General features: G+C 39.4%; 1 protein-coding gene across 2 annotated transcripts in view; it reads right to left on the bottom strand.

Annotated features, from left to right (window-relative positions):
- Nucleotides 1-1,952: 1,952 nt before the first annotated feature.
- MAL2 (mal, T cell differentiation protein 2) overlaps nt 1,953-23,334 on the bottom strand; it is a 35,125-nt gene continuing 13,743 nt past the window's right edge. For both annotated transcript variants that reach the window (XM_005563977.5, XM_005563978.5), the window contains exons 3-4: nt 7,159-7,314; nt 1,953-4,106 (exon numbers count right to left, since the gene is read on the bottom strand). In XM_005563977.5, coding sequence (XP_005564034.1) covers nt 4,035-4,106; nt 7,159-7,314 — 228 coding nt within the window. In that variant the 3' untranslated portion in view covers nt 1,953-4,034. The remainder of the gene's footprint in view (nt 4,107-7,158; nt 7,315-23,334) is intronic.

Here is a 23,334-nt window from a genome sequence, read left to right as displayed (position 1 = left end):
TTATGAAAGGAGAAGTGAGAGCCTAAAAGCCTTAGGTAGGAAGAGCCTCAGACTGTGCTCATTCTGAGAAAGTCTCAACCAATTTAGCAGTGAGCTCCAGCACAAAGATTGCCCATAGAGGAGTCTCACACTAGCTAGAAACGATGAGCCCTTATACCAACACCATGTGCAGTCATTGCCTGTGGACTGCCCAGAACAAATGGCCTCAGCTCATTGGCTTGGACACTGAAGGAAGATATTTTGTATAGTGTATATGCACTATCCAAAAATGTAGAAAAGAAGACAAATATAAATTAATTGTATATTCATATACACTATACAAAATATAAATGTAGAAAAGGAGAACAGGGAGTGCTCTTGTGAGATTCAAGATTAAATGTGGTTCTGAGGTAGGACCTCACTGTAAAGGTGATGACTAAGCAAAGAAAGACCCAAAGAGGGTGAGAAAGCCAGCTCAGTAGTAACTTGGGAAAAGAGTGCTCCAGAGAGAGGAACTAGGATTGTCCTTTTGCTAGGGGCACAGCCCAATAAAGGTGTAACTAACATCCTTTTTTATCACAAAGTTGGACATTCAAAACACTAAACATAACTAATTTATGCCGGAGGTTGCAAATGTTTTTTGTGAAAAATCAGACCTTGGCAATGACCTTGAGCAGTAGGATATAAGTAACTTCCACAAACTTAGTGTTCCAGTAATAGAACACTAGGCATAAATGGGTTAAGCATCATTGCTGTCCCAAACTCTGGACCCCTGCCTGATGAATAAGCTGCCACCTAAGACACTGATTCATCAATTAAACTTGAGGCATGTTGTTAATGATAGAACCTTCATGATAATGATCCAGAATTCCAGATTCTGGAGTATTCAGAGGTGGAAATTCATAGTCCATGCTCAAGATCAAATGGCACCTCTCAGACTGGAAAATCCTTCTGAAGTCAGTTCCAGGCATCCCTGGAAGCCTGGATAATTTGGGAAAAGGCTGAGTCAATGTAAGGTAATACAGCAGACCGAAGCCCCCATAGTTCATGCCAGAATTGACAAAGTGGAAAAACACTCAGGTAGTCAAGCACTCAGGGACCGTTCTAGATGCAAGTGGCCTAACCTCTTCTTCCTCATGCAAGTTTGGCTTAAATTCTTACAGCTAAAATCATGAGTCCTTTGTTATGAGAAAAATGATATAAGATGTGACATTTACCATAAATAGTTATGTTGATGAACATTCTGCTAAAACTTCTTTGGGTGAAGAAAAGATCACATTTTTGGATATGGATGTAAAACTTGTGTTTTAGTCTCCAAGCCTTTAAAATGGGATGAGTATACACCCCATAGGGTTGTTATGATGAGGAATAAATGAAGTAACATTTGACAAAATGCTTGAAACATATAAAACATGGTACAAATGCTTTTTAAGTAAAACAGAATTCTCTCTTTTTAGCATGGATAGTTTCGTTTGTTTGTTTTTTTGTTTATTTATTTATGAGACAGGGTCTCACTCTGTTACCCAGGCTGGAGCCTCAACCTCCTGGGCTAAAGCCATCCTCCCACCTCAGTTTCCCAAGTAGCTGGGACGAGAGGCATGTGCCACCATGCACCCAGCTAATTTTTTAATTTTTTTGTAGAGATGAAGTCTCAGTATATTGCCCAGGTTGGTCCTGAATTCCTAGTGTCAAGGGATCCTCCGGCCTCGGCTTCCCAAAGTTTTGGCAATATAGACATAAGTCATCACACTCGGCAAAACAGAATTCTCATTTAAACTTCCTATGCAACGTTACTTCCAAAGACTTACCTCTTTCACCTTCATCAAAGAAAAAAGACAATTCCTGAGAGACTTTTACACAGAAATGTTTAAAACACAACTTTTTATACATTATAAGTCTAGAAGCTCTGTCAAGTTTATATCAAACCTTTAACTGAATTTCAAAGTGAATGGTGTAATAGATGACCACAAAGATTATCAAATGAATACTTTATTAGAGACATAACACGTATAAAATAAATTTCTTTTCTTCAAGGAGTTACCAGATTTTAAAACCAACCAACACTTTCTCATTTTTACAGCTAAGATATGTTAAATTCTTAAACGCCATAATTTTTGTTCAACTCCTTTGTCATTCAACTCACAAATCTAGAATGCAATTAATCTACAAATCTAAGTATTCACAGATGTGTCTTAGGCTTGGTTTGTAACAATCTAGAAGCAATCCATTTACAAAAATGCCACCAAAGCATTTTAAAGAAATCAATTTAATGCCACCAAACAGAAGACTGCTATACTGGGAAACAAAAAAAGTGTCACAACTAAATTCTAGCAGACTAAACGATTCCAACTAGAATAGACTATATATCCATATGGCACATTTATGACTTTGTAATATGTAATTCATAACACAGGTTTAGGTGTGTGGTATGGAGCTGGGAAAACCAAGGAAGTAGGATATTACAGAAAATATCTGATGTAAGTACAAAGTCATATGCCTGATTTCCTCATGTCTTCTGTCTTGATATTTTTATCACAAACCAAGATCTAACAGGGTTCTTTCTAGAGGATTATTAGATAGGTAATACTTGATCATTAAGCACTGATCATGCCACTCATTCACGGTTGTTCTATGTTTCATGAACTCTAATAGCCCAACTTATACATGGCACTCCAAGGGGATGCTTCAGCCAGAAAGTAAAGGGCTGAAAGAGTAGAGCAATACAAAAGCCCTAGTGTGGTGGGAACTGTGGCCTCACTCTAACTTGTTCTTCCATTCAAAACATTTTGGCACCTTTCCATGACCAGGATCTCTACAGGTAGGTTAAAATACTTTTCTGTGCTATTTAGCCAGAAATGGTTTTTGTGCTGGCTATGATTTTAAAACTGATTTTGTCTGTCACCAGTGCAAAAACAATATAGATGTCTGGGCTAATGCAAAAACAAGAATCTACAACTTTATTCAAATTTAACTCAAAGTAATGTAAAATAATTAGAAGTAAAAACTTAATTCTTCTGAGAGCTCTATTTGGAAAAGCTTCACATATCCACACACAAATATGGGTATGTTCATGCACAGGGCAAACAACTGTATACTGAAGCATAAACTCAAAGTAAGACATAAGTAGCTAGATACCAGTTCCAGTAGTGGTTAATGGTCTCTGGGGATCCCATTTTAAGCACTCTCAGATGAGGATCTTGCTCAGTTGTTAGACTATCATTAGTTTGATTAAGCGACTAAAGTTTACTTCATAAATTACTTTTGCCTACATCCAGGACTCTGCCTGAGATAGTCTGAGAAACCATACATTCCTCCAAAGGTAAGTATGTGACTATTAACACAAAGGCAATGTGATTATTGCATAATGAAGCTAAATATTATGTGGCTTGTCTATTAGGTTTATAGGTTTTCATGATCAGTTCAAGAAAATGCAGAACATATATAACTAAGGTTTTACACCAGTGGTCGACAAACTATGGCCCACAGGTTAAACCCAGCCTCCCCTTGTTTTTATAAATAAAGTTTTATTAGAACATAACCACACTCATTCATTTCTGTATTGTGTACAGCTGCTTTCATGCTATAGTTGTGACAGACTGTATGGCCCATGAAGCATAAATATTTACCTTCTGGCCCATTTTTTAAAAAGTGTGCCAATTCCTGGTTTACACTAAATTATAGAGTTCAGTGCGAAGCCTATTTGAAATGTGTTTTTTTAGGGAGTTGTAGTTACCAATTAGGTGACTCAGCAACCAAACAAAAGGGATACTAATTTTTTATGAATAATATATTTGTATTTTATGAACATAAAAGGAAACTTTCAGGAAGGGAAGGAGGGGAGAGATGTAAAATAAAAGGCCATTTCTTTAATATCATAATAAAATTAACATTCCATCCATGAAATAAACCAAAATTTGAGCTTTGATAGTCTCTCTCTCTACTAAACAAATTACTTTTGGAATGTTTTTGCATCTAGACAAAATGGTATCCAAATTGATCAGACATATAAAGTAGACAAATGAAACTAACACACGACTGCCAGTTTCTAAGGAGTGTTACGGTCGCCATCTTCGTAAAGCCAGACCCAAACTGCAACCATAACAAGCTGTCGTCATAAAGGCAAAAATCTAAGAAAAAAGAAACAAAAATTCACATCAGATTTACAACACCGACTTAAAAGCAGTGGCCTCAAGAACAAACATATGAAGATTGACCAATCTACCTAAAAACACTTCAACACTTACAAAAATATTTTACATTGATTTATTTGATGATTTGTACAACTTATTTATTCCCTCATACAATTACCCCCCACTTCCTTTAAACATTTTAGCCCCTAATAATTTTCTCATTTGTGGACGACTTTACATTGAACATTTGTTCACATTCTGGGCTCACTTATTAAGTATTTGTGAATCCCCAGGCACTGTATTTAAAAATTCAGCATGAAGTTCTATTCATGTAGTGGCTTCACAGCCAAGGAAGCCAGCAACTATCAGAACCTGAGGATTCATCAAATAATTTCTGTGATGATGGAAGGTAACTTTAAAACTCAACTAAGACAAGTGGAAATGAATTGTCAGGTTGGCTTGCTCTTGTATAGGAGACAGTCCTATGCACAAATCTACACTCTACTGTGAATTACTGTCCCGAGAATCTCTTTAGCACCAACTGTGTGTATATCACTGCACTTCGTACATACAAACAGTAGATAGCATCCTCACCCTTTTGGGGCTTATGACCCATAGAAGACTAAAAGACAAAGAAAAAGCAGTTCAACATGATAAATGTTATGGTTTAGCACAGGGATTCTTAACTAGGAAGCTAGCTCTGGGAAGGAATACTAGATTCACCTATAGACCATTTTCACAGTTTTAATTACTATTCTGCTCTTCTTTCCACCCTTCTGCTGATTGTTTCTCTGATACATTTCTAATCTAGACATTGTTTTCTGAATGAGAGCAATAGCGCTTGATATCTATTATTATGGAAAAGGAATTTTCCTATCTAATGTCCCAAATGGATGGCTGATACATTTTAGTTAGAATAAAACTCAAACTAGAGATTTACTTTGGAGTGAGCACATGGATGAAACGGGATGTAATGCTGAACTCGAAGCATGTAGAGGTTTACTGAGACAGCTTTACTTAGAAAGGGAAGGACAACAGGGACAAAGTCACAAAAGAGAAGCAGCCAGAAAAGAATTACATGATGGAGAACACGGAAAACTAGGCCCTTAGGACAAAGGTGAGAAATGAAGGACCTCAGACAACCATCAAGTATTTCAGCAGCTACTATTCTTGTGAAAGTAGGTTCTAGGGTGACTATCAATAGATGTGGGGATACTTTAATGATCCAAGATATGAGAATCTAGCCTGTACCATTAAAAAGAAGGGACTAGAAGTAAGAAACATATAAAGGCAAATACAATGGGAATTGATGACTAATAGCAAGGAAAAAAGTCAAGTTCCTGAACTTTGCTTTGTAAAACTGTTAAAACCAAGGGTTTTCCAATGTGATTTTTGGATCACAAGGATTCTATGATCCTCAGGGATGATATGGTGGGTAGAGGCAGCTTTATGAAAAGAGAATGAACATCATTCAAGGCCCTCTTCCTCCACTTCAACTACAGCACCTAAACTTTTATTCTAGATTTATTGGGGTTTTAGGTAAGAATTCATTAAATGAAACTTTTATTTCTTTTATAAGCAAGTGTTAAAGTCGCTAATCTATACTATAAACCTTTCAAAGCTAAAACCATGACTCCTTTTTGTTGTAATCCCACCTTCAGCCTAATTCTTCACAGGCACTCAATAAATTTTGACAAATCCTACCAGAGACTTGGGAAACTTATAATAGTCTTGAAACCATTTGTCTTTTACCCCTCAAAACTCAAACTCTAGACATGTATTGTCTAACATGATAGCCACTAGGCACATGTGATTAAATTTATTAAAATTAACCCTAAAAATTCAGTTCCTTAGTCATACTAGTTATCTTTCTCACTCTTTCTCTCCCCCCACCAGACAGAGTCTCGGTCTGTCACTCAGACTGAAGTACAGTGGTGTGGTCTCTGCTCACTGCAACCTCCACCTCCTGGGCTCCTGAGCTCCTGGGTAGGTAGCACTACAGACACAAGCCACCAGGCCTGGCCAATTCTTTATTCTGGTTTGTTTTTTGTTTTTCCTTTTTCAGAGACAGGGTTTTGCTATGTTGACCAGGCTGGTCTCAAACTCCTGGCCTCAAGCAGTCCTCCCACCTCGGCCTACCGATGTGCTGGGATTATAGGCATGAGCTATGGCTCCTCAGCCTAGTTAATTTTCAATTGCTCAACAGCCACATGAGGCTAGTGGTCACCATTTTGGACAGCACTTACATGAAATATTCCTGTCACTGTAGAAAGTTCTACTAGACAGTGCTGCTCCAGACAGATTTCAATGACTATATGAGTACTGGGTTATTTATAGGCTACCTGGGGAACATAATAAAACATTAGGGTCACTAATTTGCCATATACTTATATTAAATATCACAATATTTTAGAAAATAATTTGGACTTCTGACATCTTAAAAATGATCTCTAACAACAAAAAATATATTTCTTCAAATTATCTATACAAAATGACAAATTAACTCCAGTATATGAATTAGATGATTTTAAAAATTTAATAACTACCCCAAGGAATGTATTTCATCTGCCTATCATCTACTACAATGGCTAGCTATTTGCCTTACTCACCCTGTCCTCAACACCCAGCAAAATTACTTGATAAATGGTAGGCCCACAGTAACTATTCATTGAATAAAAATAAATTGCAAGCAGCTATCGAATACTAAAGAACAAAACTGGGAGATCTCCTTTACCATCTCTGAAAGTTATCAGAAGCAAAAAACACAATTCTTTTTGCAAAGTAGACATTGCTGTGCAAAGCCAAGCAGTTCTAATGGTTCGCTATGATCTTACATGAACATCAACCTCATTGTGCTACAGTTTAATCACCCACAATACTGGGGGTGATCATGGCACTTTGCTTACAGGGTTATTGTACAGATAAATAGCTATTATATATTTAATGCTAATGGCTAGCATTAAAGGAAACGAATGTTGCCTGAGGAGTTTCTTGGAGGCCTTGACAGTAGAGCGGAAGTGCTGGTGAATGGTACTCATTGAATACTTACTGTGGCTGCTACGTTTATGTTATACTGGTTATCACTCAGGAGCGGCTGCAGGGTCATGGTTGTATTGCAGTGCAAATCATGCAGGGATGTGGCTGCTGCTTCCAATAAAAAGGCTCCAAAATAGAAGACAAATACTGTAAAATGGTAGGCAAAATCCTAAAAGAGGAGAGAAAAGACATCTGCAATTAAAAAATATATATTTTTCTGTTCCTTATTTTAAATGATGAAGTTTAGGTTTAGCAAGATCAAAACATTTAATTAAACAACCTTAACTATATTCACTGTTTATCTTAGCTGCTTTAGAAATGTCAGGCTATTAGAATCCAAGTGGAAATCAACCAACCCATCTTAATTGGCACATTGGTAAACCTTTCCATATACTGAATTTTATAATATATAATTTTAATTTGGATTAAGATGCCATAGAGATCAATGTTAATTAGGATAATATAAAAAAGCCATAACATATGCTGTCTTTAAAATTCAAGTAAAATAGCATTTAAATTACATATTTTTATTATGGTTATTATACGTATTCATACACATTACATAATTTTATTTTTGAGCAGTTATTTTTATCATTAGAGATTTTCCACTGAAAGATACAGAAGACTAATAATAGAATTCAATAACACATATTCATATATTTCATTAAAAACTACTAACATGTACTTTGACCAAAAGTATAAGAACTCGTTTATTAGGTTTCTTTGTATGTTGCTGACATTCATATGAAGCATAACACTATTACAGTTCATATTGTCTTACCTGAATTAATATACTGTCAACACATCACTGTTTTTAATAGCTCCCACATATCAGGTACCTTACGTGCATTGTTACTCATCCTTATAACCACCATTTATTGTCTCCATTTTACAAAGAATTTCTTCTTTCTTTTCAGTTAAATGACTGTTTAAAGCCACACAAATATTAACTTTGGGAGGGAGAAAAACATGTAGTGTGTCTAGTCCCAAAGTCCAGTTTCTTTAGTTTTCAGAAAAAATTAATTGACCAAAATACATATTTATCATGTACACGATGTTCTGAAATATTTATACATTGTGGGATGGCTAAATTGAGCATATATATATATATATATATATAACCTCCTATAAATATTTTTGTGGGGAGAACATTTGGAATCTTTTTTACGCATTTTTCAAGAATATAAGAATACACTGTTATTAACTATAGTCACCACGCTATATAACAGATCTCTTGAACTCATTTCTCCTAACTGAAATTTTGTATTCTTTGACCAACATTTCCCCAGTCTCCCATTACCCCATACCCTGGTAATCACCATTCTATTCTCTACTTCTGTGAATTCAACTTTTTAAGATTTCACATATAAGTGAGATCATGTGGTATTGGTCTTTCTGTGCTTGACTTATTTCACATAACATAATGTTCATCTATATTGCAAATGACAGGATTTCAGCCTTTTTAAAGGCTGAATTAGTATTGTGAATATATACTGCATTTTCTTCATTCCTCTACGACCCTTAGGTTGATTCCATATCTTGGCTGTAATGAATATGAGAATGCAGATATCTCACTGATTTCATTTCCTTTGGATATATACCCAGGTGTGGGATTGCTTGATCATATGGTAGTTCTATTTTTAACTTTTTGAGGAACTTCCACAATGTTCTCTATAATGACTGTACTAATTTACATTCCTACCAACAGTGTGTAAGGGTTCCGTTTGAAGTCTTTTCTATCAAACCTATTATTGATTTCTATTACTGTTATAGCAATATTACAAAGGAGAGCATTGCACTGCCTTTGTAAATGGCCATACAGCAAATGATACTGTTCATAGAAATTGTTCTCACATCTGGCCAGGCACGGTGGCTCACACCTGTAATTCCAGCACTCTGGGAGGCTGAGGCGAGCAGATCATGAGGTCAGGAGATAGAGACCATCCTGGCTAACACGGTGAAACCCTGTCTCTACTAAAAAATACAAAAAATTAGATGGGCCTGGTGGTAGGCACCTGTAGTCCCAGCTACTCGGGAGGCTGAGGCAGGACAATGGTGTAAACCTGGGAGGCAGAGCTTGCAGTGAGCCGAGATTGCACCACTGCACTCCAGCCTGGGCAACAGAGCAAGACTGTCTTAAAAAAAAAATAGGCCCAAGATGGCTGAATAGGAAGAGCTCCAGCCTCCAGCTGTGAGTGACACAGAAGACGGGTGAATTCTGCATTTTCAACTGAGGTACTGGGTTCATCTCACTGGGGAGTGCCGGACAATCGGTGCTGGTCAGCTGGTGCAGCCCAACCAGCGAGAGCTGAAGCAGGGCGAGGCATCGCCTCACCTGGGAAGCGCAAGGGGGAAGGGAATCCCTTTTCCTAGCCAAGGGAAACTGAGACACACAACACCTGGAAAATTGGGTAACTCCCACCCTAATACTGCGCTTTACCAAGGGTCTTAGCAAACAGCACACCAGGAGATTATACACCACACCTGGCCCGGAGGGTCCCCTGCCCACGGAGCCTCCCTCATTGCTAGCACAGCAGTATGAGATCTAACTGCAAGGCGGCAGCAGCGAGGCTGGGGGAGGGGCGCCAGCATTGCTGAGGCTTAAGTGGGTAAACAAAGCCACCATGAAGCTGGGTGGAGCCCACCGCAGCTCAAGGAGGTCGGCCTGCCTCTGTAGAGTCCTCCTCTGGGACAGGGCATAGCTAAACAAAAAGCAGCAGAAACCTCTGCAGATGTAAATGCCCCTGTCTGATAGCTTTGAAGACAGCAGTAGATCTCCCACCATGAAGGCTGAGATCTGAGAACGGACAGACTGCCTGCTGATCAAGTGAGTCCATGACCTGTAAGTAGCCTAACTGGGAGACATCCCCCACTAGTGCAGACCAACACATCACATGGCGGGGTACACCCCTGAGATGAAGCTTCCAGAGCAAGAATCAGACAGCAACACTCGCTGTTCAGCAATATTCTATCTTCTGCAGCCTCTGCTGCTGATACCCAGGCAAACGGTCTGGAGTGGACCTCAAGCAAACTCCAACCGACCTACAGCTGAGAGTCCTGACTGTTGGAAGGAAAACTAACAAACAGAAAGGACACCCACACCAAAACCCCATCAGTACATCACCATCATCAAAGATCAAAGGCAGATAAAACCATAAAGATGGGGAGAAAGCAGTGCAGAAAAGCTGGAAATTAAAAAAAATCAGAGTGCATCTCTGCCTCCAAAGGAATGCAGCTCATCGCCAGCAATGGAACAAAGCTGGATGGAGAATGACTTTGACAAGTTGAGAGAAGAAGGCTTCAGTCCATCAAACTTCTCAGAGCTAAAGGAGGAACTATGTAACCAGCACAAAGAAACTAAAAACCTTGAAAAAAGAATGGATGAATGGATAACTAGAATAATCAATGCAGAGAAGACCTTAAAAGAACTGATAGAGATGAAAACCATAACATGAGAACTACGTGACAAATCCACAAGCTTCAGTAACCAACTCGATCAACTAGAAGAAAGATTATCAGTGATTGAAGATCAAATGAATGAAATGAAGCAAGAAGAGAAGTGTGGAGAAAAAAGTAAAAAGAAATGAACAAAGCCTCCAAGAAGTATAGGATTATGTGAAAAGACCAAATCTACGTCTGATTGGTGTGCTTAAAGTGAGGGGGAAAATGGAACCAAGTTGGAAAACACTCTGCAGGATATCATCCAGGAGAACTTCCCTAACCTAGTAAGGCAGGCCAATATTCAAATTCAGGAAATACAGAGAATGCCACAAAGATACTCCTCGAGAAGAGTAACTCCAAGACACATAATTGTCAGATTCACCAAAGTTGAAATGAAGGAAAAAATGTTAAGGGCAGCCAGAGAGAAAGGTCGGGTTACACACAAAGGGAAGCCCATCAGACTAACAGCAGATCTCTCGGCAGAAACTCTCCAAGCCAGAAGAGAGTGGGGGCCAATATTCAACATTCTTAAAGAAAAGAATTTTAAACCCAGAATTTCATATCCAGCCAAACTAAGTTTCATAAGTGAAGGAGAAATAAAATCCTTTACAGACAAGCAAATGCTTAGAGATTCTGTCACCACCAGGCCTGCCTTACAAGAGACCCTGAAGGAAGCACTAAACATGGAAAGGAACAACAAGTACCAGCCATTGCAAAAACATGTCAAAATGTAAAGTCCATTGATGCTAGGAAGAAATTGCATCAACTAGCGAGCAAAATAACCAGCTAATATCATAATGACAGGATCAAGTTCACACATAACAATATTAACCTTAAATGTAAATGGACTAAATGCTCCAATTAAAACACAAAGACTGGAATGGATAAAGAGTCAAGACCCATCAGTTTGCTGTATTCAGGAGACCCATCTCACATGTAGAGACACACATAGGCTCAAATAAAGGGATGGAGGAAGATCTACCAAGCAAATGGAAAACAAAAAAAAAGCAGGGGTTGCAATCCTACTCTCTGATAAAACAGACTTTAAACCATCAAAGATCAAAAGAGACAAAGAAGGCCATTACATAATGGTAAAGGGATCAATTCAACAGGAAGAGCTAACTATCCTAAATATATATGCACCTAATACAGGAGAACCCAGGTTCATAAAGCAAGTCCTTAGAGACTGACAAAGAGACTTAGACTCCCATACAATAATAATGGGAGACTTTAACACCCCACTGTCAACATTAGACAGATCAACAAGACAAAGTTAACAAGGATATCCAGGAATTGAACTCAACTCTGTACCAAGCGGACCTAATAGACATCTACAGAACTCTCCACCCCAAATCAACAGAATACACATTCTTGTCAGCACAACACACTTATCCTAAAGTTGACCACATAGTTGGAAGTAAAGCACTCCTCAGCAAATGTACAAGAACAGAAATTATAACAAACTGTCTCTCAGACCACAGTGCAATCAAACTAGAAATCAGGACTAAGAAACTCAATCAAAACCGCTCAACTACATGGAAACTGAACAACCTCCGCCTGAATGACTACTGGGTACATAACGAAATGAAGGCAGAAATAAAGATGTTCTTTGAAACCAATGAGAACAAAGATACAACATACCAGAATCTCTGGGACACATTTAAAGCAGTGTGTAGAGGGAAATTTATAGCACTAAATGCCCACAAGAGAAAGCAGGAAAGATCTAAAATTGACACTCTAACATCACAATTAAAAGAACTAGAGCAGCAAGAGCAAACACATTCAAAAGCTAGCAGAAGGCAAGAAATAACTAAGATCAGAGCAGAACTGAAGGAGATAGTGAAAAAAAAACCCTCCAAAAAATCAATGAATCCAGGAGCTGGTTTTTTGAAAAGATCAACAAAATTGATGGACCGCTATCAAGACTAATAAAGAAGAAAACAGAGAAGAATCAAATAGATGCAATAAAAAATGATAAAGGGGATATCACCACCGACCCCACAGAAATACAAACTACCATCAGAGAATACTATAAACACCTCTACGCAAATAAAACTAGAAAACCTAGAAGAAATGGATAATTTCCTGGACAGTTACACTCTCCCAAGTCTAAACCAGGAAGAAGTTGAATCCCTGAATAGACCAATAGCAGGCTCTGAAATTGAGGCAATAATTAATAGCCTACCAACCAAAAAAAGTCCAGGACCAGACGGATTCAGAGCCGAATTCTACCAGAGGTACAAGGAGGAGCTGGTACCATTCCTTCTGAAACTATTCCAATCAAAAGAAAAAGAGGGAATCCTCCCTAACTCATTTTATGAGGCCAACATCATCCTGATACCAAAGCCTGAGAGAGATACAACAAAAAAAAGAGAATTTTAGACCAGTATCCCTGATGAACATAGATGCAAACATCCTCAATAAAATACTGGCAAACCGAATCCAGCAGCACATCAAAAAGCTTATCCACCATGATCAAGTGGGCTTCATCCCTGGGATGCAAGGCTGGTTCAACATATGCAAATCAATAAACGTAATCCAGTATATAACAGAACCAAAGACAAAAACCACGTGATTATCTCAATGGATGCAGAAAGGCCTTTGACAAAATTCAACAGCCCTTCATGCTAAAAACTCTCAATAAATTTGGTATTGATGGAACATATCTCAAAATAATAAGAGCTATTTATGACAAATCCACAGCCAATATCATACTGAATGGGCAAAAACTGGAAGCATTCCCTTTGAAAACTGGCACAAGACAGGGATGCCCTCTCTCACCACTCCTATTCAACATAGTGCTGGAAGTTCTGGCTAGGGCAATCAGGAAAGAGAAAGAAATAAAGGATATTCAGTTAGGAAAAGAAGAAGTCAAATTGTCCCTGTTTGCAGATGACATCATTTTATATTTAGAAAACCCCATCTTCTCAGCCCAAAATCTCCTTAAGCTGATAAGCAACTTCAGCAATGTCTCAGGATACAAAATGAATTTGCGAAAATCACAAGCATTCTTATACACCATTAGCAGACAAACAGACAGCCAAATCATGAATGAACTCCCATTCACAATAGCTTCAAAGAGAATAAAATACCTAGGAATCCGACTTACAAGGAATGTAAAGAACCTCTTCAAGGAGAAATACAAACCACTGCTCAGTGAAATAAAAGAGGACACAAACAGATGGAAGAACATTCCATGCTCATGGATGGGAAGAATCAATATTGTGAAAATGGCCATACTGCCCAAGGTAATTTATAGATTCAATGCCATCCCCATTAAGCTACCAATGACTTTCTTCACAGAATTGGAAAAAATTGCTTTAAAGTTCATATGGAACCAAAAAGAGCCCACATTGCCAAGACAATCCTAAGCCAAAAGAACAAAGCTGGAGGCATCACACTACCTGACTTCAAACTACACTACAAGGCTACAGTAACCAAAACAGCATGGTACTGGTACCAAAACAGAGACATAGACCAATGGAACAGAACAGAGCTCTCAGAAATAATACCACACATCTACAGGCATCTGATCTTTGACAAATCTGACTAAAACAAGAAATGGGGAAAGGATTCCCTATTTAATAAATGGTACTGGGAAAATTGGCTAGCCATAAGTAGAAAGCTGAAACTGGATCCTTTCCTTACTCCTTATATGAAAATTAATTCAAGATGGATTAGAGACTTTAATGTTAGACCTAAAACCATAAAAACCTTAGAAGAAAACCTAGGTAATACCATTCAGGACATAGGCATGGGCAAGGGCTTCATGTCTAAAACGCCAAAAGCAATGGCAACAAAAGCCTAAATTGACAAATGGGATCTAATTAAACTAAACAGCTTCTGCACAGCAAAAGAAACTACCATCAGAGTGAACAGGCAACCTACAGAATGGGAGAAATTTTTTGCAATCTACTCATCTGACAAAGGGCTAATATCCAGAACCTATAAAGAATTCAATCAAATTTACAAGGGAAAAACAACCCTATCAAAAAGTGGGCAAAGGATATGCACAGACACTTCTCAAAAGAAGACATTCATACAGCCAACAGACACATGAAAAAATGCTCATCATCACTTGCCATCAGAGAAATGCAAATCAAAATCACAGTGAGATACAATCTCACACCAGTTAGAATGGCAATCATTAAAAAAATCAGGAAACAACAGGTGCTGGAGAGGATGTGGAGAAATAGGAACACTTTTACACTCTTGGTGGGACTGTAAACTAGTTCAACCATTGTGGAAAACAGTGTGGCGATTCCTCAAGGATCTAAAACTAGAAATACCATTTGACCCAGCTATCCCATTACTGGGCATATACCCAAAGGATTATAAATCATGCTGCTATAAAGACACATGCACATGTATGTTTACTGCAGCACTATTCACAATAGCCAAGACTTGGAACCAACCCAAATGTTCATCAATGATAGACTGGATTAAGAAAATGTGGCACATATACACCATGGAATACTATGCAGCCATAAAGAAGGACGAGTCCCTGTCTTTTGTAGGGACATGGATAAAGCTAGAAACCATCATTCTGAGCAAACTATCGCAAGAACAGAAAACCAAATACCGCATGTTCTCACTCATAGGTGGGAATTGAACAATGAGATCACTTGGACACAGGAAGGGGATCATCACACACCGGGTCCTACTGTGGGGATGCAGCAGGGGGTAGGGATAGCATTAGAAGATATAACTAATGTAAATGATGAGTTAATGGGTGCAGCACACCAACATGGCACATGTATACATATGTAACAAACCTGCACGTTGTGTACATGTACCCTAGAAGTTAAAGTATAATAAAAATAAATAAAAAATAAATTGTTCTCACATTTAAGTATGTAAGAACTACAAAGATGTGCTTTCTATTAAGTAACTCTCATTTGTAAACTGATTCACAAATGCCTTCAAAAGATTTAAGAAAAGTGTTACTGGCCACATGTCTAATCTATAGCAGAGATGCTCAAATACATGTGTTTATTCAACAAATATTAGTTGATGAAGGTCAAACCCCAAATTCAAATGTCATCATTTTTAATGGCTAAAGGAAATGATGATAGATTGTAGTAAGAAAAATTTAGGCACTCATTTAACTTACTGAGGTGAATCATCAGAAATAGTTGATCTTGTAATAAAGAGATTTGATGACAGGACCTGCAACTCTTGGTATGATCTGATCCCTTGATTTCTCCACCATTACATACCTTTTTTAATGTCACCCACATTCACCTCATTTTGGTCCCTAGGAAGCATTTTATAGCTCAAGGATGCTACTCTTTACACATAGTATTGTCTCTGCCAGAAAGGATTCTGCCCACAAGCAATTACTGCTTGCCCTTTCCCCCCTCTCTCTATTCCTGCCAATTTTGCTTCTTCCTCCCTCCTTTTCAGAAGTATCTGAATTGTGGTTTCAAGGCTTTCCTGTCCAATCCTATTCTTTCGCCTTTCATCTTTTATAGGTGTTACTTCCCAATACACTTCTTGCGCTTCTCACTCCGTATGCTTCGGTCATCCTATCCAGCCAGGGTCATATATACTCTTGGTGTTGGAAGAAAGTACATAGTATGGAATTTACGGCAATTCCAGTGTGAAAATCACGATGGAGGTTCCTGGAGTTTTAGAGCCTCTAGTAACCTGCACTGGAGAGCGACAAGTCTTTGAAAAGCAGCTCCTAGTACTAGACCTGGTAGGAAAGAAACACTTGATCATGAGACACCAGTGGCCAGGCATCCAGAACTGCTTATTTTGAGTTGGGTTCCATGGAAGCCACTAACTCAAAAAGTCAGGTGGGCCAGCAGCTGTCTCCTTGTGATAGGAAGGACACATATATTGACCTGAGCAAGACCAGTTAACAAGAGTTAACTGCATGAGCAGGTAGCCTAGGCTCTCACATTATTCACCAGAGTGGAACTGCTCTCCTTCTTCAGTTCATACCTATAGCCACAGGGAAGAGGGGTTTCCTTATGCCCACCTGAAGGAGAAAAAAACCCTGAGCTTTGTTTTTGGAAGAGTTGGCTCCTATGTGCTTGCAAGGTGGAAAGGGACAGCAGCTGTATTGTATGTGCATTATAGCCACATTCAGAGTTGGCTTCGAAAGACTGGTTAGGGAATATTTTCCCAGTTGGTAGAGCTGAGTGATGATGCATGTCACACACTTTGCTCAGAAAGAAAAGTGGCCCATGGCTGGGTGCGGTGGCGTGTGTCTTTAATCCCAGTACTTTGGGAGGCCAAGGTGGTGGATCACTTGAGGTCAGGAGTTCCAGACCAGCCTAGCCAACATGGCAAAAGCCCATCTCTACTAAGAATACAAAAATTAGCTGGGCATGGTGGTGCATGCCAGTAATCCCAGTTACTCAGAAGGCTGAGGCAGGAGAATTGCTTGAATCCAGGAGGCGGAGGTTGTAATGAGCAGGGATCCTGCCACTGCACTCCATGCTGGGCGATAGAAGACGACTCCGTCTCAAAAAAAAAAAAAAAAAAAAAAAAAAAAGAAGGAAAGAAAAGAGGCCCATAGTGAGAATATACATAGACTGATAATCAATAGCAAACAGCCTACTGTACTTGTCAGGGCCATGGGATAAAACAGATCAAAGCTTCAGGGACAAGGAAGGGATATGGGATTAGGCATACTATGTGAAGATCTGTCACTTGGTAATGCTTACCAGAAGCATCGCTTTGGAATGCTATGTAGCCAAAAGGACCCTTCCAGTTGATGTTAGCAATCCTTTGTCATCAACCACTCCATACCTGGCATTATGGGCACATAAACAGAGTACCCATGGTCAGAGAAAGTGGCCATGGAAAGGCCCAAGAGCATGGCTTCCTTATTGCCAAAGATGATCTACCCACTGCTTCCTCTGAATGTTGAACTGTCAGCAACAGAGACTAACTCTGAGCTCCGGATAAGGGATTATCCTCAAGGGGACCAACCAGTCACCTGTAGTAAGTGTAAACTGAGCTCCTACCTTCCTGGAGGGCAAAATATTTCACTCTCACAAAAACAAACACCCGTAATGGTTATTCTCACGAAAATAGAATTACCTAGGGCATTGATTTATGAATTTGCTTTTCTGACTCTTAGAGCTTGAGCCACCAGCTATATCCAATGATTTACAGACTGCATTCACTCACAGGCTTTCACTCTGTCTCTGATCAAGGGAACTACTACTCAGCAAAGCCTGAGTGGAAATGGGTGCCTACCCCTGGGTTGGTTGCATCACGTACTGCACCACCTAGAAGCTGCTGGCCTGGCCTGATAGCACAAAGGAACGGCTGGCTGAAGGTATAGCTTGGAGGCACTAGTCTGTGAGGATAGGGGTCATCCTTTAGGATGCAGTAGATACACTGAAGAAGAGCTTCCTGCATGTTATTGTGTCTCCATTGGAAGAATGGAAATTTAGGGGTAAAAGCAAGAGTTTCTCCAGTTGTCATCACTTCTAATAACCTGCTGAAATCCTTTATGATTTCTGCCTCCACAACTCTAGGTTTTTCATGGTCAAGGGTCCTTGTCCCCAAAGGGGTACTCTTGACAGAGGATACAGCAATAGTCCCATTGAGCTACAAGGTATGGCTACCCCCTGGCCACTTTGGACTCTTTTGCCCAGGGACAAAAAGGCAAGAAGAGGAGTTACCATCTTGACAAAGGTAGTTGCCACTAACATCAGGAGAAGGCAGAGCTGCTGGAAGTCAGGATGGCAGTAAAGAGCATGTATTGCCCTAGTGTATGTGCCACAGGAGGGCGAGAGGAATTATACGTAGACCTCAGATGATCTACCTGAGATCTTCTCGGAAGTCTCTCTGCCAAATGTGACTAAAAACAAACAAGTGTAGCAACGCTGGCCTGAAGCAGATGTGGTTGCCAGGTGCCCTCACTCTCTCCTGAATGAGAGTTTGGATTCACCACCAGGAAATCACTGAGAACACCAGACAGGAAAGCTGAGAAGAGGAATGTAAAATGGTCAGTGGAAGAGGAAGATGAGTACCAGTTGGCCTTGAGACCAACTCCAGTGAACGGAGATGTCATGTATCCCTCTAGCCTCTCTCCTTTAAGTCTGTCTTCAGGAAGAAAGGCACACTGGAACCCTGGAGGAGCGACTCCCCAGATGCATATGGAGAAATGGATCTGCAGTATGAGATGAGAGACTGGAGCATCTAATTGTGCACTGCACACATTTTCCATCAGGAAGGAACTTGATGTTTAGCTGTGAGGTGTGCAGGTAGCTGACAGCCTCCAGCTTCAGTGGATTTGGGATCTGCTACAATGCGTGAGCCAAGGCCACATTCTTCCTGGATATCCCCCATCCCCACAAGTGACAGCACAGTGGAGGTACTAGTGCTTGGCCACTTGTGCCCAACACACAACTCTTGAAGGACAGGCTGTGCTCTGAAGTTTTGTATGGATTTGGTCAAGACTTTGTGGAGTGTATCATTCTTGGTTTTCTTCCTGATCTTACTTCCTCACTTCCTCCTTTATTTTCTTTTACAAGTGTTATCTGCCCTTTTCCTTAAACAAACAATAACAACAAAATGCACAAAAAGCCCAAACCAAAACTCTTGTACTTCTATATCCATCTTAGAGTCTGCTTCCCAGTGGAGCTGAGATGACACACATGTTTTGGCACGCTAGGCTTTTCCTTTTTGGCAACTAACATAACATTAATTGATGCATTAATTACGTAACAATTTCTTTACTTACATTGTCTACTACAACAAACTCTTTGAGAGCAACTGCTAGATCTCTTTTTTCACAATTGTATTCCCAGGGCCTAGTATAGGGCCAACTACTCAGTAAATCTTCCCAACCCCTGGAGAGCTGTACCTATATTTGTATTTGGCCATCCTGAGTATACTATTCCAATTTGTGCCAGGTGTGGGATGTGCACTGGATGTGCGCAGAAGGGCTTCCACAAGGCTCACTCATTGCATTTGACAGCCCAGATCATTTCTGCTAAGTCAGTGGTTCTCAAACGTTAGCCTGCATCAGAACCACCTGGAGAGCTTGTTTAAACACAGACAACTGAGTCCTCCACCCAGAGTTTCTGACTTAGCAGGTCAGGGTGGAACCTGAGAATGTCCATTTTTGACATGTTTCCAGATGCTGCTGCTCTTCTGGCCAGGATCACCATTTGTGAACCTCTGCCTTAGGCTCCTGGCCTCTACTTACTAGCAGATGAACCCAGCCTCTTTCTGAGTTGCCTTCATGTGCTCTTGCTCTTTCACCAATCTTATCAATGCTCACATGCCCCAAGCACTGCCCACTTGTTTGCCTTTTCCTTAGGCAACCTCAGCCTCAAGCAGAGCTTTTTTTTTCCCCGGGCCCCCCCGCACCCCCCAAGAGTGACTATATCTCATATTCTTGTCTTAAGCCCATGCTTTGCTCTTCGGTTCAGAGTCAAAATTCCATCTACTAGTTAAAAAAAAGAAAAAGAAAAAAGCTGCATTGTGTATAGGGGGATCCTGGTTTACAGTAACAGCAGCAAGTAAAACAGATGACAACCACTTTGAACCTCAGTTTTCTCATTAGTAAAAATGAGAACAAGAATACTGATCCATAAAGAATTGTCATTAAGGTCAAATAAGCAAATGAATATAGGGCCAGAAATTATAGCTGAGGACATGTAAGATATTAAGCAGTGGATAGAGCTGGAGGCCGTTATTCTAAGTGAAGTAACTCACTTATTTGAAAACCAAATATTGTATGTTCTCAGTTGTAAGTGGGAGCCAAGCTATGGGCACACAAAGGTATACAGAGTGGTAGAATGGACACTGGAGACTCAGGAGTGGGTGAGGAGACGGGAAGGAGGGATGAAAAGAAACTACATATTGGGTACAATGTATACTACTTGGGGGACTGTTACACTAACATCTCAGATTTCACCACTATGCAATTCATTCATGTAATAATAAACCACTTTCACGCTACAAGCTATTGAAATAGAAAATATTTAAAAAAATAAAAATATGTTAAGTGATGTCCACAACAGGCAAATGATCAAATGTGTGCCAGTTAGACTTTGGGGGGGATGAAGGGAAACATGTTTAATTGCATAGGATTTTTTAAATAGCTCTATTTTCTAAAATGTATCTTTCCTTAGTACCCTTCCCCTACAAAAAAGACTATGAATTTAGAATCTTCTGTTTAAAGTTCCGCAAAAATGGTATTTTTTCCTCTCCAGAAAAAATAACAGAAACGCTATTTCAAAATCAAAATCTCCTTATTTTCCTGGAATAGAATGAGGCAAGTATTTAGTACTTTATATCTGTTATTAGATACTATATTTTTATTTCACTATTTATATCAAACCTAGAAAGTTCAGAAAAAACTGCTGAAGCTATCATGAATGTAAATTTAATTTCTTCATAAAACCCAGAAGACACAGCAAACTCAATATCCTACAACAAATACATCTAGAAAATAAGTTCTTTATCAAAATGCATTCTTGCTTCCTTCAAGCATGGTATAAAGTGGTAATAAGCTTATCACAGGGGAAAACAACTATTTTTTGAGCCATTAACATCTAACAGTTCCAGAATGCAACAATTGTTACCAACTTGTGACAATTTCATTATATACATGGCTAAAAAGTTTTCCTGGGAGAGTGTACAAAATATATTACCAAACCTAACAAAAGTAAGCCATATAATAAAAAATGACTGAATAAAAACACAGAAACAAAACCAAAAATGACACACACACAAAAGAAGAAAAAAAGAGAAATCCTTTCTAAATAGGGAAAACATTTAATAAATTCCTTGAAGACAAGAGTTGGCTCTTAGAATGCATGCCTACCATACAATCAACCCTGCGTATTGCTATTACCATTTTTTGCCTCAGTAACAGTGGACTACTCCAGCTAAAAGACCACAGGTAACCTTTGCAGCTGACCTGTGAAACAAAGATTTCCAATTTCAGCTGTCACTTTCATAGAGTAGCACAATTAAAACAACAGAAACGCTTACATTTAATTTCCTGAACATCAGATATAATGCTACAAATGGGTGGGAAATGCAAACTTGGAAAAACAAATAAGTTAATAAGGACATGAATGACTGTACTCAATACCAAAGATGATACTACCATTTTACAGAGGAAGAAATTAAAATTGAGAGAGGTTAACAATTGTGCCCAAGGCCACACAGCTACTAAGCAAACCAGATCTATGCTCAAAGCCCATGCAGGACTGTAACCACTGTACCCCACTTCCTTCTTAGCTTTATACTAAGCTGTGCCATTTGCCCCGGGGCTGGCTTAAAGGCCAGCCACACTCCCTACACTTCACCGCTAATAACATTTAGGATTACAGTTCCTCTCATGCCCTATAAATAAAACAAGAACAGATCTTTTTCTCTAACATCTGCACTAAAGCTGTGGAACAATATGCCGTTATACTTGAAAGGAATATACATAAAGCCTGACTGAAGGTCTGAGGTAAGCTTCTAAACACCAAAGTGTGATTATAACCTAATGGGGGTCCTTCCTGAACTTCACTGAAGCACTGTGATCCACTGAGTCATTCTAAAACAGTCTTAGAGAAGGAATGGCTGCAAGCATGACAGACAAGTTCTATATGTTAAGCAAAAAGTTGACCTAATTTAATGGTTCATAATTTTAAAAGTTGTGTTGATTGCAAATTCAATTATTTTATTTTATTTATTTTATTTTGAGAGACAAGGTCTTGCTCTGTCTCCTTGGCTGGAGTGCAGTGGTGTAATCATGGCTCACTGCAGCCTCGACCTTCTGGGCTCAAGTGATCCTCCTGCCTCAACTTCCTGAGTAGCTGGGACTACAGGAGTGCAACACCACGTCCAGCTATTTTTTGTAGTTTTTATAGAGACGGGGTTTCACCATGTTTCCCAGGCTGGCCTTGAACTCCTAGTCTCAAGTGATCTTCCTGCCTCAGCTTCCCAAAGTCTTGGGACTATAGGCATGAGCCACCGTACTTGGCCACAAATTCTTTTTATTCATTTTTTTTTGAGATGGAGTCTTGCTCTGTCACCCAGGCTGGAGTACAGTGGCACAATCTGGGCTCACTGCAACCTATGCCGGGTTCAAGCAATTCTTCTGCCTCTGCCTCCTGACTAGCTGGGACTACAGGCACACACCACCATGCCTGGCTAATTTTTGTACTTTTAGTAGAGATGGGGTGTCACCATTTTGGCCAGGTTGGTCTCGAACTCCCGACCTTGTGATTCACCTGCCTCGGCCTCCCAAAGTGCTGGGATTACAGGCATGAGCCACCACACCCGGCCACAAATTCATTTTTAAAAACTCACCAATTCTTTTTAATTTGGGACAGACATTGATTATCAATATGAAACATGCCCTTTTCTAAGTATTTATTTTCTGAAAAAAATATATATATTTAAATATCTGAGGCAGAAATTAATGGAAAATTTCAAGATACATGTGACAACCTTTAGATCCCAAAGGCATTTGTTCACTTGTTTGATAACTGTAATGCAATTCATTTGCTGTATGAAATGAAACAGTTTTTGAGTAAGAGTCATCTAAGCTGTGGGAGTAACAGAATTATTTCTCAGCTCTATCAACACAGAGATTTCACAAACTGAAGCCCTGTTGTCCATCAAGGCAGCCACACAGCACCACAGTGGTTTCTGTGGTTGGACCTCTTCTCTCCCATTAGAGGCAACTGGCGGAACTGGGAGTCTGGCATTTCAGAACAGAATAGGATATAGGTTTCTCCCATCCTCCTGCAGTAGACTTAACAAAAAA

This window comes from Macaca fascicularis, chromosome 8 (genome assembly GCF_037993035.2).
Source record: "Macaca fascicularis isolate 582-1 chromosome 8, T2T-MFA8v1.1".
NCBI lineage: Eukaryota > Metazoa > Chordata > Mammalia > Primates > Cercopithecidae > Macaca > Macaca fascicularis.
This window is presented reverse-complemented; position numbering and strand designations above follow the sequence as displayed.